This window comes from Mirounga angustirostris, unplaced genomic scaffold, assembly GCF_029215605.1.
Source record: "Mirounga angustirostris isolate CCGP_5_RB_7025 unplaced genomic scaffold, mMirAng1.0.hap1 SCAF_9, whole genome shotgun sequence".
Lineage (NCBI taxonomy): Eukaryota > Metazoa > Chordata > Mammalia > Carnivora > Phocidae > Mirounga > Mirounga angustirostris.
This window is the reverse complement of record NW_026991717.1, coordinates 106,633,912-106,653,356: the sequence shown is the minus strand read 5'-3', so window position 1 is coordinate 106,653,356 and position 19,445 is coordinate 106,633,912. Positions and strand designations below refer to the sequence as shown.

The 19,445-nt window shown below is 40.3% G+C and overlaps 1 protein-coding gene across 1 annotated transcript in view; it reads right to left on the bottom strand.

Moving 5' to 3' along the window:
- Positions 1-732: 732 nt before the first annotated feature.
- SYT16 (synaptotagmin 16) overlaps positions 733-19,445 on the bottom strand; it is a 95,630-nt gene continuing 76,917 nt past the window's right edge. The window contains exons 5-6 of the mRNA XM_045901989.2: positions 16,477-16,666; positions 733-1,508 (exon numbers count right to left, since the gene is read on the bottom strand). Of these exons, the coding sequence (XP_045757945.1) occupies positions 1,195-1,508; positions 16,477-16,666 (504 nt within the window). The 3' untranslated portion in view covers positions 733-1,194. The remainder of the gene's footprint in view (positions 1,509-16,476; positions 16,667-19,445) is intronic.

The following is a 19,445-nucleotide window of genomic DNA, read 5'->3' as shown; positions in this document are numbered from 1 at the left end:
ACGCTGCTGCAAATGCCATGGAAAATGACAATTATAGGCACTTCAAATGCTCAAAACAAACAAACAAACAAACAAAAAAACAAAACAAAACTCGGTGTCATTTCACACAAGCTGGAAATATTTCTTCATTCACAGGTATCGTAACATGTTCATTTCTAAGAGTCTATTAAATCAACATTTATTAAGGACACATTATATACAATTTACTATGCTCTAATGAGGGAAAATAACTGCATAAAAAAGAATAAGGTTTACATGCAGGTGTGCATTCAAAATATATGTATGTGTATATATCATTGAATATAGAAAAAGTATAATCTAAAGGAGAACACTTGATTCAGAAAATCAACAAATCCATGACTTAAATACGGGTTTTTTGTTTTGTTTTGTTTTCTTCTCATTCTGTAAGAATTTATTAGGTGAGAAAATAGCATAAAAACCTTGAAAATTACAAGTTGGAAATCTTACATATTAAAAGGAAACAAGATGTCTTTCAACAGTGTTTTTGAACTCTGTTTTACCTTCAAAATGATTCACCTAACCAAATCTCATAGGAAACCACAATATATAAGTGAGATAAAGAAAGGTATTTAATGAACACAAATTTGTTTTATAAGTATGAGTTTATAACATTTATTTTTTAAGTAAATAAATGAGTTTTCTTCACAGAGAGAAAAATGTAAAATAGGGGATTCTGGATGACAGTTACACTCTCTCATGAGCCTTGGCATCCGATTTGTGTCTGTAGTGGGGGGGTTTTGGCACCATATTAACAAAATTCTGATTCATACACATACCTGGTTACAAATAGTGAAATATAGCAGCTCCCTTGCGATCTCAGGTTACTCTTCAAGCAAACAGAGACAGCAAGAGATGCTTCATTCCTCAGGTTGAACCCAGACTCAATGATCTATTAACACAAAATAACTCATCATCACTGTTCTCAACTGTGGTTAATTTGCCATAAAGTACACTTGACCGTGTATGTGTTTTTTTAAATTATAATATCTGAATCCAAATCAAACCTTTGAGAGACCCAAAGATCCTGCCCAGAATGTCCCAGAGGTTAGTAGACTCTAATACCTATTTGTAAGCCTGTCTTTAAAACGCCTACCAGCATGTGCTGAGTTGGTATCAGTGGCCAAAACATTGGTGGCCAGGGCAGATGTCACATGCAAATGCCTGCTGGCAAAACTAAGATTCAAGCAAGGTGTGCCATCTGCAGATTTGCTGGCCTTTGGTTTCCTTCATTTCCTCCCAATGGTCTTGTTCCTCTTCTCCGCTACTGTTTTGGCCCAGAGCAATCCAACCAATCATCTCTTTACGCTTCATAGTACGCCTGTTATAAACGGAAATCATCAGTGTGACATCAGAGAGCTGAAAGAGGGCCACCTGGAAAGCAAAGGTCTCCTTGTAGACTGGATTGGGCTGACCACGTCGAATGGATGTCTTACAGCGGGACATCTCTTGACCCACAGAATCGAGAAGAAAGAGCTTTCCGTATGTATCTAAGGAAAAAAACAACAGAAATGAGAAAACATCAGAGCTTACTGTGTTGCTAGTTTTGTTGTAATATTTACATGGGATCCAAACTTTTCCTTCTTAACATACTGAGCAGCATCCTTAGGCCTGGTACTTGCCGTAGGACTAACACACTTTCCATGAATTATTAAGGAAAGGGATTATTACCTTCAATGGTTAATGTTTCATGCAGCCCACTATGGGCACCTTGCTGACGTTCATTAGAAACTCTATACATACAGAGGTGTATACATGCATAAGCATGCGTGCAATGGTGTGTGTGGACATGCGTGGTTCTTCAGCCACATTTTATTTATGTAACAAGATAAATATATACATTTTGTTCTATGTGTATTTTTCTTTTCATAATCAAAATACTGTTTTAGGCCTAGATTAAAGAGTATCTTCTCTTCTCACTCTCCACATATTCTTTGGACCATATTATCCACTCAATGACAAGTACCAAACCTTTAACTCTGGCCTAGACTTCTTGTCCAAGCTCAAGATCCAGCTCAATACATTTTTTCCTGTGGACATCCTGCACATGTCTCACTCTTCATGTCCCCAACACTTAAAACTTGCTGCTCCAGTATTCCCCATCTCTCTGCAAACAGTAGTGTCATCCACTCAGTTTATCCACATCAGGAGTCAAGACGACATTTTTGACAAGACTGGCTCCTCACTCCTAGTCCGGCCAATCAATCACCAAGTTCTGTTGATTCTATGTCCTAAATAGCTCCCAACTCCACCCACTTCTTTCCATCCCTGAGGCCACTGAACTCCGTGCACAGCAATCTCCAGTCACTAGCCTCTCTCACTTGCATTACGGCAGGTCTCCTCACCCATCTCCCATCACCAGGCTGCCCAATCCCACAGTCAGAGGGAGCTCTGTAAAATGCAAATCTGTTTATGTCACTCTCACTAATAGACAAAGACGAAACCTTCAATACTGCCCATTAATCTCAGGGCAAAAATGAAATTTCTTGGTATAGATGACATACTCTGATCCTTTTACCTTTCCGTTTCACTGGGCACCCCTGCTTCCTTTATATGCTGCGTTCCTTCTATACTGACCTCCCTTCAACCCTCCAACCCACCCTTCTCTTTCTCTTTCACTTCTGCACAAACTGTGCATGCTCTGAAACCACGAGTGATAACCACCTTCCCTTGGTTTCTATTCATTAGTTCAGTCTGGTTGTGGCTTTATGCAGGAATTTTTGCTGACCACTTGCTCCTGTTCCGACCAGCTCAGATTCGGATAACCCTTCCGTGGGCTCCATCAAAATCTAGCTTCAGGTTATCCCAGGACTTTGCTGCCTGCTTACTCATCTACAAGGCTGTCAGTTGGAAGGAGGAATTGCCTGTGTACAATTGTACCCCTGGTTCCTGGCCCAGTGTCCAACACATGATAGACATTCAATATATATTAAACATTTTGTAACGAACGTGCATGACCCTCCAGCAGGCTTGACTTCCTTTTTTCTTTTGGTCTTGGGTTTTCAAACTTGCAAAATGAAGATAAACCCCTTGGTTTTATCACCCTTGCACTGGAATGCTATAAAATGAGATTAGCCTCATACGTTTAGCAATTTATAGAAAGGAAAAAAATTATCCAAATTTTATTAACATAATCTACTACTGCTGCTAAAATTCCTGAATAGATAATTGCAAAGAAAATTATCCCCAAAGGCAATTATATTTTTTATTAAAATCACTCAATTCATCAATTTCTTGACCCTCTCTTAATGATAATATTTACCACTACCTTATGTGTGTCTTAGCCTTTAAAAAAGAAAATCTAAGTGTTAGGACATTTCGCAGATTCTATCATTCTGTATATTCTGTTCAATGCAGGCTGAAAGCTGATTTGTGTTTACTGCTCACTTTCCCACCTAACGACCAGTCAAACTTTTGAAAGTGTAAATCCAGATCTCTGTAATTTACTGTTCTCTACAAGAGCATTGCAAGGTGGGAAACAAATTACAACCTGCAGTTTTCTTTCTATGTTGATCTTTTTCTATTCCGGTTTGATGTGTTATTTTATTCACTTATCTGCTGAGAAACACAAGGTGTGAAATTACACTTCAGGTGTGAAAACACTTCTCCGTCTCAGAAACAGGCCTCTCCACTCTTCAAACTGCTCTTCTGAGAAAGCTGTCAGAAAACCAGCAATAGGGGAGTGAATTTGTGTTTCCACAGCTGTACAGCTCCATGATTCCTATAGGAGAAGTTCAATCCAGTCCCTGAGCTGCTTTGGCAATTCTTGCCTTGGTTTTGGCAGTGGGAATTGAGTTAATCTTGCAAACAAAAGACCTGCTCATTTCACAAAGTGCAATTTCAATCTTTATCCTGTCACAGATCACCTTCTAATGACAAGAAAGGCCATTTACTACCAAACCGCCATCACCGAAGCTGAATGATACGTGTATGACAAAAGGGGAAAATAATCATTTGATAAACAATCCAGTCTGAGGACACCTAACCAAAAGAAGGGAAACGTTGCTGATTGTTCCAGCTCAAAGGGAACCTTTCCTCAGCAGTGATAATGTGTTTACTTTTCAGTGTCCGGAGCCAAGGCTGTGCCCAGGAAAGTCAACCTGTGAGGAACAGTGCAGAGTACAGCTGAGGTCTTTTGGGGTTCAGTGACTTATTCCAATGAGTGCCAGCCAGAATGGACGAAGAAAGGACCAAGTAAATATACAACTTCACTGAATTCTGTTTTAATTTTTTGGAATTGATAATATTTGCTACAAAACAATACCAAGCATAAGAAAAAAGAAGAAGAAGAAGAAGGTAGCAGGAGGGGAAGAATGAAGCGGGGGAAATCGGAGGGGTAGACGAACCATGAGAGACGATGGACTCTGAGAAACAAACTGAGGGTTCTAGAGGGGAGGGGGGTGGGAGGATGGGTTAGCCTGGTGGTGGGTATTGAGGAGGGCACATTCTGCATGGAGCACTGGGTGTTATGCACAAACAATGAATCATGGAACACTTCATCTAAAACTAATGATGTAATGTATGGGGATTAACATAAGAATAAAAAAAAATCTTATAAAAAAACTAATGATGTATTGTATGGTGACTAACAGAACATAATAAAATTAAATTAAATTAAAAAAAAAAACAATACCAAGCAATATTTTATCTTCTGATGAGGATTCAGGTTGCTCCTCAGTGGCTCTAGTAACTCAAAACCATCATCAAAAGGTTGAATGGGTCATAATTCCTTGACAGTCCTCGATGCCGCTCTTCTGACCCAGCTGTGGCAGCTGCTTTACCAGTCACTGTCTCCTTCTCCATAAAGGAAGATGCCATGTGTACCAGAAAATAATTATAAGAGTACACAATCCTCAATTTATCATGGCACAAAAGTATGTCATTTGAAACTCAGAAGTCATGTTTCCAAAGAAACAGCACAATACCATAGTGGTTACTTATGGAGCTCATACAAAACACTGCCCATTTGCAGCATGATGTTCTAACAATAGTACTATGGACTCTGCCTTGGGGCAGGACTGGGGCACCATGATTGTCGGGGCGAGGGAAAGGAATTCCATCACTTAAGCTCCCCTTCCCTTTTAATTTAGTAATAATTACAGGATATTTTAAACATACATAAAGAGAGTAGAGAACAATATTACACACACCCAAATATCCACCACACAGACTTGCGATATTTAACATTTGTCATAGTTACTACTGACCTTTTGCTTTTTGTTTGACTTTTAGGAAACAAAATATTATAATTGAGGATCCTTGGGTATTCCTCCTTGATCCTTTTTGATTTCTTCTCTCACTAAAGGTAATTACTAGCCTGGATTTGGAGTTCATCATTTTCATTGTGTAAGTAGACATAAATAAAGATAGCCAAAATATACTTAACAGAAGTTTGCACATTTAAAAGTATTTAGCATTTTACTGTAGGTATTCCTGAAACTTGCCTTTGTTCATTCCACATTAAATTTTTTATATTACCTATATTGATATATACATCTGTGATTCATTTATTTTAACTGCTGTATAGTGTTCTAAACCACAATTCACTTGTCCATTCTCTTAATTAATGGATATTTATTTATAATAACCAAGAATGGAAACGATATCACTGAACATTTTTCTATATTTTGTACTGTACCAAAATTTGATAATTTCTCCAGTATATATCTAGCAGTGGATTGCTGGCTCTTTATAAATTCTAGATACAAAATCTATGTTATATTTATTGCTAGTATCTTCTCTCTGTTCTTATCCTTTTATTTTATAGTGACTTTTATAGGATAACTGCTTTATATTTTTGTGGAGTCTGATTTATAAATGTTTTCCTTTTCAGGTTATGGGTTAAAAGAAATTCTTTTTTTTTCTTTAAAGATTTTATTTATTTATTTGAGAGAGAGTGACCATGTGCACATGAGCAGGGGAGGGGCAGAAGGAGAGGAAGAAGCCAACTCCCGCTGAGCAGGGAGCTGGACATGGGGCTCTGGGGCTCGATCCCAGGAACCTGGGAACATGACCTGAGCAGAAGGCAGATGCTTAAATGACTGAGCCACCCAGGCACCCCTCATTAAAAGAAATTTTTTTTTAAAGATTTTATTTATTCATTAGAGAGAGAGAGAGCACACAAGGAGGGGGAGAGGCAGAGAGAGAGGGAGAGGCAGACTCCCCGCTGAGTTGGGAGTCCTGACGTAGGGCTTGTTCCCAGGACCTGGAGATCATGATCTGAGCCGAAGGCAGATGCTTAACCATCTGAGCGACCCAGGTGCCCCTAAAAGAAATTCTTTAAGAAATCCTACCCGGGATGCCTGGGTGGCTCAGTCGGTTGAGCGTCTGCCTTCGGCTCAGGTCATGATCCCAGGGTCCTGGGATCGAGTCCCGCATTGGGCTCCCTGCTCTGCGGGGAGCCTGCCTCTGCCTCTGTCTCTCTCTCTGTGTCTCATGAATAAAAAAAAAAGAAATCCTACCCAAACTCCAGAGTCGCATATATTTTCTTCTATGAGTCATAAGAATTTATTTTTCATATTTGATATTTAATCTACCTGAAATTGATCTTTATGTGTGGTGTGAAGTAGGGATCTATTTATTTTTTCCATATGGGAAGCATTATTCATTAAATAGCCCATTATCTCCACAACTGATTTGTAATACAATGTCAGGTACCAGCTTTCCGGGCTTGAGTGTCTTTCCCTCACCTGATAATAGTAATTAACATCATTTTATAATATGCCTTTGTATCTGCTAGGGAGACTCCTACTATTGTCTTTTTAAAAACTTTTCATTATTTTAAGTTCTTGTTTAACTGGCTGTTGCATATGAACTTAGGATCAGCCTGTCAAGTTGTTGTTTTTTTTTTTAAAGCAAAATATACAAAAGCACCAAAACCCTGTGGGGATTTTGATTGGGCTTGTACTGGATATATAGATTAATTTGGGAAAAGTTGTCTTCACAATACAGAACATTCTCACCAATGAACATAGTTTACCCACCTAGTTTTCTTTTGTGTCTTTCAAAAAACTTTGTATCTTTTTCCATAATTTTCTTTTCTTATTCATCTTTTATTAATGTTATCCTTTGGTACATTAGGTATTTTCTTACTGTTGTGCATAGTAATGTTTTAAAACTCTTCTTTCTTTCCTTTTTTTTTTTAAGAGGGGAGGAGGGGCAGAGGGAGAGAGAGAATCTTAAGCAGGCTCCATGCCCAGCAGAGAGCCTGACCGGAGGCCGGATCTCAGGACTTTGAGGTCATGACCTGAGTTGAAATCAAGAGTCGGGCGCTTAACCAACTGAACCACCGAGGCACCCTTAAAACTCTTCTTCCTAACTGTTCCTGATGTATTAGAAAATAATTGGTTTTGTATGAGAAACTTATTAGTTCAAATTTATAGATCTTCTAATGTAAACAATCATTTTTTTTTTTACAAATAATGGCAGTTTTCTTTCTTTCACGCTTTACATTTTTATTTTTTTCTTATCCTAATGAATTGTCTTGAGTCTCCAGTCCAATACTGAATAAGAGTGATGACAGTGGGAATCCTTATTTCGTTCCTGACTTTAATAAAGGGATTTCAGGATTAAGGATGACAGTGCAGATTTTCTTTAAATGCCCACTAACGAGATTAAGCAAGTTCTGTACCTCATATTAGTTGTTGATACTGAACACCATTTTCTCCTTCCTAAGCAATTTCCTGTATCAAAGGGGCATAAAACTTAAAACTGCATTTCCCTAAATCTCCTGCCAGTAAGATCCCACTAATGAAAGCATCTTGTTTGAGACTGGAAGGTAGAAGAAAAGGGGAGCCATATCTCTCCAGACCCAGTAACTGGCAAAGTAGGGGTTTTGCCCATGGTGTTCAAACATCCTTATGAGAATCTCTTCTTTCCTGCACAAACAGCTCAGACCATTTTGGCATCTTTCCTGTGATGTCTGTACGTCTAGATTTCCTGAGGGAGCTTCAACCCTACAATAAACGTGTAATACTGGACTCAAAATATCTAGACTATTCCTATTTCCCTGACAAAATCTGACTGATATTGTAAGTGATAATCTGAACTGGAATGTTTCCATAAAAAAAACAACAACAACAAAACAACGTAAGAATGGGCACTGGCATCGAAGGTGGGTGCCAGATGATGAAGAGATCAGAGGCTAGGATAGTGGAGACCCATACTCCATATTATGTGATGGTGAAATCCCCATCTGACCTAAGTTAGGAGGAAGGGCATACAGCCAGTGAGTTTTTTGCTCTCCTAGGGAAAGAGATTGGAAAAGAGAATGCTAGAAGTGTATTCAGTACTACTAGCTTCACTTGGGGGGCAGAGAGAGGCAAAAGGTAAGCTTGGGAAAGAACTGGCCAGTATGCAAGGTAAACAGAAAGGAAAAAGAAGGAATACTGAAATGCAGACCTTTCTGTGGTTAGAAAAGCTAACTGCTTCCAGACCTCCAAACAGTGAGAAATGGATCTCAGAAGAAATTCAAACAATAGAGGCCCAACAAACCTTCTCAGGTGAATAAGGTGATAATATCACACTAAGGACGTAGGCTTCATACCAGATTTGAGTTGACTGGGCCTTCTGACTGAGTTCTGAATAACGGAATATGAGAAATTATAGTAATTACCTTCAATCATGACTATATTCAAGTACTCCCACCCAAGCAAGACATCTCCCATGCTGTCCCTTCCCTGTCCACGACAACAATGCAGGTCACATTTTGAATACGATTGTATTGTCTCATTAAATGGAAAGAGCCTGTGTGCCTTCGTCCCAGCAGAGAGGAGTCATTTGACTCACTACAAACAGTGATGCAAAGGAGAAATAAACCTTTGCTGTGTCCAGCCACCCAAATGGCAGGGCTTGTTTGTTACTGCATCTTAGCCTACCCTATACTAACACCCTTTTCTTATCCATCTGCTGAGTTCTCTTTATCAATAATGGACAGTGCATTCTCTCAAAAGCTTCTTTTGCACCTGTTGGGATAACCATAATGGTTTCTCATATGTCAGCTAATATGGTGAACTACACTAGCAGATTTTCCTAAAGTTAAATCCTTCTTACTTGCCCAGGCTAAGCTCAATTTGTTGGTAATTAGAATTTTTTTTCTTATACATTATGAGGCAAGGTGGGCCAACATAAACTACAGTGTAGGTGGAAGGATGTGGGGAGGGGAGACAGGGAGAGATTGGGAGCAAGAGAAATAATCTAGCATTATATCTATCTTTTACATAGCAGTTTTAGTCCTTTTACATTTATTATGATCACTGATACAGTTTTTATTTATTTTTATTGTTTTGGTTTGTGTTTCTATACTGCATTTTCTATGCCTTTATATACCCTTTCCTGATTTCTACTGATCCACTGAATTTTCTTTATTCTAATTTGTTCCCTCTAATGCTTTGAAAGTTAGATGAAAATTTTAACATGTGCTTTGATTTAATGTCTAAAATTAATTAATATCTCCACTCTCCTCTTGAGCAACATAAGGATCTCAGAATTCTTTGATTTCCATCTTCCCTTCTCATTCTTCATTTTATTTCTCTTTGTTGTTGTACTCCCAATATATTAGTCATTTTTCCTACTGCTGCTGTATTGTTTCTTGCAGTCTATACATGCTGAAATTTACCTACATGTGTACCAGGTTTTTTGTTCATTATTCCTTTCTGAACTTCACTATTTCCTTCTAAGTTCAATTTCTTTCTTCCTGAAATACATCAGTTAGTAGTTCTCTCAGTGATAAACCCTTTCAAACTTTGTGGAAAACATCTTTATTTTTCCTTCACTCAAACAGAAGACTAAAAGCTGAGACTGTTTTTCTGTTGAGACTGGTGATATTGTCCCCTTCTCCTCTGGCTTCTGTCATTGCTGTTGAGAAGTCTGTCCTCAGTCTTTTTTTTTTTCTTAATATTTCATTTATTTATTTGTCAGAGAGAAAGAGAGAGCACAAAGCAGGGGGAGCAGCAGGCGGAGGTTGAAGCAGGCTTCCTGCTGAGCAAAGAGCCCAATGCGGGACTCAATCCTAGGACCCCAGGATCATGACCTGAGCCTAAGGCAGATACTTAACCGACTGAGCCACCCAGGCATCCCTAGAAGTCTGTCCTCAGGCTTACTGCCATCCTTCTGCAGGTAACTTGGTTTAAAAACAAAACAAAACAAAACAAAACAACCACCACCAACAAACTAAACAGCTTGATTGAGATATAATTTATGTATCATGGCAATGGTATTTCCCCCTCGTTGCTTTTCTGTCTAGAGTTTCTGACTAACTTTAATATTGCTGTGGGAATTAAGTGAGTTAATGGAAGTAAAGGACTATCACCTATGCACTCTGTAAATTAGTGCCACATATAAATCTTTGTTTGAATTGGCCATAATTCTGAGCACACAGTGGTTGCTAATAAACACTATATTTAGCTGAAAAATGGGCCAGGATTTTGAAAGGTGCTATGCCCCGTATCTGTTCATTTTCATTTAGTCCTTTTCCCCCCTGCACTCCATTTGTACAGCTCACCCTCTGCATCCTACCTGTTCTTCACACTCGACATGAGGCAGCTTGATATGCTTTTTTGTTTTTCTTTGCTCTAGTCTCTGCTATTGTGAGTGCCTAACAAGGTTAATATGGTGCTGCTTTAAGTATTATCATTTGGGATGTAATCATCACATGTGGCTAATCATGCACATGCTGAGAGATAGGGAACTTGTTGTTTTTAACTGGAGGGGACATCTTAATGTTAGTTTTTGACAAGAACCATTATATGTGTGTATATACACACACACATATACACAACGCAGTAACGCACTGTAGAAAGAGACATAGTGAAAATAAAGATGGAGAAAGAGAACCTACCAACAGAATAGCTAATACATTTTTTTTTTTAACTTAGCACTTGTATCGGTAACATTAGCTTGTTAACCTCATTTAATAGGGAAGGAAATGAAATTCAGAGAGGTTAAATCAACTGTCGAGGCCATGCAGTAATTGGGTGGCAGGCAGAACAGAGCTGCTAAATTGTTAGTGAATTGCTTTCCCATGAAGCCAAATTCGAAGGATAATTAAATGTTTCTAATTCTCCATGGAAACTTTTTCAAAAGCATTTGTAAATGCATATTGCGATTTCATATGACTACTAGATGCTACAAACTCCTTTTTCACCTGGACCATCAACCATGTACAGATGTGGAGACTATTCCTTGCCATCAGTTTGTAGACTAGCCTACACCACCTTAACAGCAATAGCGAAAATATTTTTGAACACTGACCACACATACTAAATGAGGTATTACCTTGAAAATGACTGGCATGACTCTTGGCACACTGTTATGTGATTAGTTCATGTTGTTACTTCATTTATATGTTGTTTCTAAATAGGTTCAATGGGCTAGTTTCAGTAATTTTCAAATAGCCTATTTTATCATCCCTAGCCCACCTATTATTTAAAAAACAACAACAACAACATATAACATGGGCATTTTCCAAAAATAAAGAAGAAAAAGATATGTAGACAGATGTAAATCTAGATACAAGTCTATCTGTATCTACATTTACATCTATCTGTCCATCCATCCATCCATTGGATGAACAGAGAAAAGGTTAAAGTTAGAAATCAGGAAGTGCCTAATCACATACTTTCTCTTGGGATGGGTGTGGTTTATAGAGGGTGCTACAGAAGATGCACTCAGGTTCAGTTGCTTGGTACTCTATCCTGTCCAAGGTTAAGTCAGGGGAATAAGGTTGGACCTTGAGATGTCAACATAATCAAAAACAATGTAATTCTAACCACAGAAGCTAAGGTTCATGTTTTATTTTTACCCACCTGATCCAGCTGAACTATTCTAGACCAGACTAGCTTTTTCTGCCTAATATCGTATAAATAGAATTTTCAAATACACTGAAAATTTGAAATAATTGTACAGTGGATACCCATATACTTACTTCCTAGATTCTTCATTTGTTATATTTTGCTTTGTGTTATGGACTGAATGTGTGTATTCTCCCCAAAGTTATATGTTGAAGCCTTAATCCCCAACGTGATGGTATTTGGATGTGTGACCTTTAGGAGGTGATTAGGTCATGAGGGTGGATCCCTCATGAATGAGATTAGTGCCCTTATAAGAAAAGACAAGAGAGAGATGATTTCTCTCTCTGCCATGTGAGGATACAGCAAGAAGGTATCTGTCTGCAAAGCAGGAAGAGGAACCGAATCAGCTGGACTTCGATCTTGAACTTCCCAGCCTCCAGAACTGTGAGAAATAAATTTCTGTGAAGCCACTTAGCGTATGGCATTTTTGTTGTAGTAGCCCAAGCTCAGACCATTTTCTTTCTCATATACCTGCATATCTATCTACCCATCAATCCCTCTTAGCTGTAGTCATCATTATTCTTCACCCCTAAACATTTCTGCATACATTTAAATAACCAGAGCTCAATATTTTATGATTCTTTTCTACTTTAAGGTAAAATTTACACACAGTGAAATGCACAAAGCCTAGTACCATTTGGTAAGTTTTGACAAATGCAAACATCCATTTAACTCATACTCCCATCGAAATATAGAACATGCCCATCACCTCAGAATATTCTTTCATGTCCATGCCCAGTTCATCTCGACACTGATACCAATCCTGAGGCAACCACTCTTCTGCTTATTCTCACTATAGATGAGTTTTGCTTATTTGAGCACTTCCTATGAATGGAGTCATGTAACAGGTACTCAGTATGTTTTTGAGATCCCACGTTAATTTCCTTTTTAGTTGTTGAATAGTATTCCACTATATAAATATATCTTTGTTTATTCATTCATGTGGACATGAGGGCTCTTTGCAGTTTTGCCATTATGAATAAATCTGTTCTGCACATTCTTGTGCAGGTCTTTTCTTCTTCTTCTTCTTCTTTTTAACATGTGGATGAATGCCTAAAAATAGAACTGTTGGATTTTCAGAGCAAGTTTAGTTGTATAAGAAACTGCCAGGCCTTTTCCCAAGTGGTTGTTCCATTCCCACCAACAATGTATTCTCCACATCCTCGCCAACACTTGATGGAATCAGCCTTACTTTTAGCCTTTCTAGTGCATGTCATGGAGACTCATATCTAAGAATGCTCTCACCAGCTTCTGCCCATCAAAGCAAAACCTGCCTCTCACTGAGCCCTCTCCCCCAGGTATTTACCTTGGAAGTTGGAGAAGGGGGGCTTACATTTCAGTGGTTTATTTCTTCTAAGGCCCTAATAGAGAAGAGGAATTTCGTCTACTATCTGTCCGCCTTCCCACTATCTTGCTTAGAAAGAAAAGTTTAAAATGTCCGAACAGTCATCCGACTGGATCAAGCTGGCGAGTTCAAAGTTCTCCTCTGTTTCATGATACATTTTGAGGCAAAAGATTCTCCCTTCTAAATCTCAGCCTTTCTCCCAGTTTCTAGCAATATTTAGAAACTTTGATATTCGAGAGAAGAAAATTTCCCAATATTCAGGCTCAACCTATTCTCTCTCAGGCTTCTCTAAGGACCATTCTTCAATTATCATAGCTACTCTGTAAAGCAGGATTGGTGTCCCCTGTTTACAGAAGAGGGAACTGTCCCTGAGCCCAGAGTCCTATGCGCAGGGTTTTAGGACCCTCACACGAGTGTTCCCACACATGCCTCTCCCCTCGCGGGCAGCTCCTCATGGTAGACTCTTACCCATGATGCTCTGGTGGTACCTCCTACCCTCCATCCACCTCATGGGGACAGTGCACTTGGCCGTCTCCCTCAGCCACCCATCAGCCTCAGGCCCACTCATCCCCTAGCTTGCATCCTCTCTCCTCCCCACTTTCTTCCAACTCTGCTCAGTTATCTCATAAAACTCCTGTTCTGTCTCTTATTTTCTTCCATATGGGAACTAAAAATGTACCTTCAGCTTGCCTGATGACTGCCAAAGTAGTGCTGGTGGCATAATAAAGTGAGACATAATGAAGAACCAACGCCATCAACATCTAAAGCCCTCGAAAGTACCAAGAGATCCCTTTTACAATCTCCACAAAGGCACCTTCTACTTTCTCAACCCCTCCTAATTAAACTGGCTTTTCCTCAAGTGCTGGAATTCTACATAAACAAAAAACTTTTGTCTTCACTACTGGGTTTCTGTTTTAATGAACAGCATCACAGCAACATTGTTTCTATTACTTTGGTTGCAAAGATACAGCATGTCAGTTAGGGTTTAAATTAAATTGCAACATTATGTCTACAAAAAATCATGTAGCAAATGCCAAACTGACTTAAACTTCTGGAATAAAGTCAATTTCTAAATTAGGACTTGCCTTTTTTTTCTGTTCAGTTTTAAATATTTGTTACAAGAATTTCCTCTTTGGCATGTTTTCTCTTATATAGAAATGTATAATGATACAATAGTACCATCCTCAACATCACAGCTTTCTATGTAGTATTTCTACCTAGAAAGTATATATGATTACAATTCCATTTTACAGATGAGGAAACTGAAATTCAGGAAAGTTTAATAACTTCCAGCTAGTAAGTGGCAGAGCCTGAATTCACACCTTAGTTTGTTAGCCTCCAGCTGATTCTTTCTTAGCATCCATATTACCACCCAGCACACAGATTAAAGCTTCTCAGCGTGGATTGGAACAGGTCATGACTGTGTGATTCACCTCCCCACCATTCTCTGCAGCTCCACCATGTTCCTCCCAAGTAGTTATCCAGATCTCACCAAATTCCAGGAGGATAGGGGAAAACTGGAAAAAGCTCTAAAAGAAGAGCAGTAAATCCAGATCTTTAATAAATCCAGAGCTATTTTAAAAAAACAAAGCTGTATCTAGCAAAGAGACTAGCTGTGTGATTAATAATCAGCACCTATGATGTATGTTAAACAGCTCTCACGTGGCCATGAGCATCAACACAAAACATGGCTTATGTACCCACTCTCTTGTTAGCCAGTGTGCTGGGTTTCCCTTATTACGTTGCTCTAATGGTGTTAATAGACTGACTAACAAGATACACTGAACAAAGACTTTGTGGGCTGCAGCACAGATAAAGACTAAGAAGAGTGAGAACCTGGATTTGGCTATAGAAGCTGACACTTTTCTACCAGCTTGGCTGGCTCCTCGCCTGATGCTGACATGTGAGGCAAGAGCCTATTGACTCCTTTAGCCTACCACGTTGTTATCAACTTCATCCTTATTTCAGTGAGACTCTGGTCCCTGGGATGGACAAGCTCACTTGCCCTCCACACTACCCTTTCTAGTTTACCTTCTGGACTTGAAAGGCTGGAAATGCAACAACATTTTTCAGACTCTCTTGCAGCTAGAATTCTAGATACAAATTAGGTTCCTCTGGTTGTATGAACTTGCATGAGATCCAGAAGGCAGAAGTGAGGCAGAAACCATCTTCCTGTCCCCTTTTAAGCTATTTTTGCTGACAATCATTAAAACCGAGCTAATATTTAGCAGCATTATTCCAAAGCTCAGTCTCTAACTTCTTGTGTCCTCATAGGCAGTTGTGGCTGTTTCCAGCAGCACCATTTTTATTCCAGCTTTCTGAGCCCGGGACTGCAGCTACAGGAGTGTCTTGGGCCCCTCTTTCTGGTGGTGATCTCCAAAGTGGTAGCTCTCCTGGTAAGTCAGGCTTATATTGCCCCAGATCCTCTTCCACCTCCTCCTCTGTCGGCACCATAACCACTAACATTTCTTGTATGCACACTGTGTGTTAGGCACTAGGCTAAATGCTTTATAGAAATCATTTTATTTGATCCCCCCCACCACCAAAAACCCATAAGGAAAGTGTTATTGGGGCACCTGGGTGGCTCAGTCATTAAGCGTCTGCCTTCGGCTCAAGTCATGATCCCAGGGCCCTAGGATCAAGCCCCATATCAGGCTCCCTGCTGCACGGGAAGCCTGCTTCTCCCTCTCCCACTCCCCCTGCTTGTGTTCCCTCTCTCGCTGTGTCTCTTTCTGTCAAATAAATAAATAAATAAAATCTTTAAAAAAAAAAAAAAGAAAGTATTATTAATATCACTTTGTTCCAGATGAACCTACTGAAATTCAGAATAGAGAGTTAAATTGTACTGGATCAGAGCGAAGCTAATGGGTAAGTGGGTAGAGCTGGACTTTGCCCCCAGATCTGCCTCACTCCAAAGCCTATGCTCGGCCTCTTTAAAGGTATTTGCAGGCCTGGAACCTATTAGCAGATTTTAATTGCCCATACACATTATGTTGCTGAAGAGACATCATTCTTTTCCCTTTAACCATATACAAGTAGGGGCCAGTCTATTTTGCATCAAGATATATCCAGATATCGAAGAAGCCTTCAATCTAATTAGATAGAAAGGCATTTAAAATATCAAGAGGTATCACTTTGTAAAAACATGTCTAAGTCATTCTGAAATCACTTCTTTATAAAAGTTAAAGAATTAAGACCAAAGCAAACACAGCCTTCTGCTTGCTCCTGGAAGGCCCAGAGCTGGGCGTCCAGACATGCACTTACCAGGCGCTCTATTAACAGCGAGGTTTCGGAAATGGCTGCCTTTGATCATTTCCACGGATAATCGCCCCGTTGTGGCGTTGTAGGACAGCCCCACCAACAGCTCTGGCGCTCCTCCATGAGACAGCGACTGTGTGGATGAAGCGCTATCACTGTGAGAAACTGCAGATGGGCTGAGCGGAGACTCTCCACTCTGGAGGGGAAGAACAACAAAGAACCCATTGGTCCACGCTGCACTACTCTCTTACAGAAAGCCGATATTATGTTTGGTGAAACCGTAGCCCAATCTCAACTGCTGCCAAAGATTACTAACAGCGCACTTGGTGTGAATGATAATGGGCCTGGGGAGTGCAGTCATGGATGAGACGCCCCACGTTATTCGCTGACATATTTGCTTCAAGAGCTGTCTCCATTCAACATTTCCTCTCTAAAGACAAAATGGACAAAGATATTATTACTAGTGTAAATCAAATGCTCTCAGATACACTAAGAGCTAATAATACATTTAATATAGACCCAAATTCCCTCCTTTGTCATTTGTGCTTGGATGTTTCTATGGAACCCATCCACTCTAGGCATGAGTTTTGTTTCTGTTCGCTGCAGCTTCTTGATGAATGTAGCAACACAGGAGGCACTTTGTCTTCACTAGAAAAGAAATGACCATGACCATCTACCACCCCATAGAACATTTGGTCCCTAGTTCTCCTTCCTAGGGGTGTCAGGAACACACCAGATGCTATTACTGCCCCCCCACTGAGGAAATGAATTACATTGAAAATGAGCACTTTTATAACTGTTTGGTAAAACAGTCCATGATTGGACTGTGGATCTCAGAGACTTTGCACACACCAGGTGAGCCTAGAAGAGAGACGATGCTTTCTGTCCTGTTTATTCACACACCTGCTTCTCCAAAGTGCCCACCTTTCTACACCAGACACATTGGGAGGAGGAGAGCAAAGTAAGCCAGGATGTTGACTCTCACCTCAAGAAGCATAGTGGGCACTGGCCCTGGGGCGGGGGGGGGGGGGGGGGAGGGGGCAAGACAGCCAGCCTCCAAGAACCACCACCTCCTCCACCAGAAACAAGTGCATCAGACTTAGCTCAAACTTTCTTCTCAACATCTGAAGTCATTTCCTAAACTTGTTATCAAAAACCCCACAAAGGGATGCCTCAGTGGCTCAGGTCATGATCCCAGAGTCCTGGGATCGAGCCCCGGTCAGGCTCCTTGCTCAGCGGGGAGCCTGCTTCTCACTCTCCCACTCCCCCTGCTTGTACTCTCTCTCTCTGACAAATAATTAAATAAAATCTTTTTTTAAAAAACCCACAAAATAAGCACATTAAAAGGAATTAAATATTCTTCACATCTGTAGGAAAAATCTTGTTGACCAAGCCATGGCAGAGCCCTGGGCTTTCAAGAACACAATATGAAAACTATAGAGAGAGCTGGTTTTGATAGTTGCCACATAGGCCCTGCTGTCTAGATGATGACAATCCAGTAGTGACATATTTGCTTAGTTTGGGTAAGGATCACCCCTCCCCTGTGCTTCTACAGAAGCATCTACCAAGGCACCTATCACAACAGAGCTTGCCTCTCCCATCACATTTGAATCCTTGTAAATTACTCAGTCTAGTGCATAGCCCAATGCCTGGCATATAATCATGATTAACAGATAACTGATGAATTTTTACCTTCAAAGTTCTTTCACACTGGCTCATCTTCCCCACTCAACTCTGTGTCTCTAGGACAGGACCTGGCACAGAGAAATAGGGGTGAGATCATACCTACTCCTATGCCTTATAGTGCAGGATTCCTTCTGACCTCCTCTGACTTCTATTTTCCATGATTTCACATATACTTTACTCAGAGCTTAAGAAAAAAGAGAGATTTAAGCAGAAGTGAGAAATGATCTGGCTTATGGTTTTTTGGTTTTTTTTTTTTTTTTTTTTAGATTTTATTTACTTTAGAGAGAGGTAGAGAGCACGAGTGGGGGGAGGGGCAGAGGGAGAGAGAGAATCCTATGCAGACTCTGCGCTGAGCTAGGGGCCAGATGTGGGGCTCCATCCCAGGATCGAGATCATGACCTGAACCAAAATCCGGAGTTGGACATTTAATGGACTGAGCCACCCAAGTGCCCCTAAAAGGTTTATTTGGGTCCCTGGGTTGGGAATAGTCTGTAAGGGGCAAAGGCAAAAGCAGGAAGACCACTGGAAGGCCATTTCAATAATCCAGCAGAGTTAGGTTCTGGTTATAGTTTGAAGATAGAGCCCAGAGGATTTCAGGTTGACCTGAACAACTAAAAGGATGAAATTGCCTTTAGCCAAGATGGGAAGGCTGCAGGCAGAATAGATTTAGGGAGACAACTCTGGAGATACTAATTTTGAGATAGCTATTAAAAATTTAAGTGGCTGGATCTCCCATCACTACACTCCAGGCTTTCTGGATCCTTTCCTCCCCCTAGACAGGACAAGCTCCTTCCTACTTTTCGATGCCTGCATGTGCCATTTCCTCCGCCTAGAATCCTTGGTCATCCACATGTCACCAGTCTTGATCCCTTGATTTGTGGAGTTTTGTGTTTTATTACCACCTCAAAGACACATTCTCTGACCCTCCTTAACCAACAGCAGCCTCTATCCCTCTCTCTCTCCCCTTGCAAACCCTGGTTTTCTCTTGTTGCCCCTCATCCACCAGGCTGAAAGCTCTTGAGGGCAGAGGCATCACCCTTTTTGTTCTTTCCCCCATCCCCTCTGCCTGTACAGCACCTGACATGGCAGGCACTCAGTAAACGTTTCTGAATGGATGACTGATTGGCCCAATAGCCCAAGATGAGCTACCTGATCTTTTTACATGGTTTTTAGAAGGAGGCCCTCATACTAGATGACATTTAACCCCCAGCAATAGTGGGTTGTCCATCTTGGAGACCTACAAGCTGTGCGGGGATGCAGAGGATAAGGCACACGGGAGGAGCGCGGGC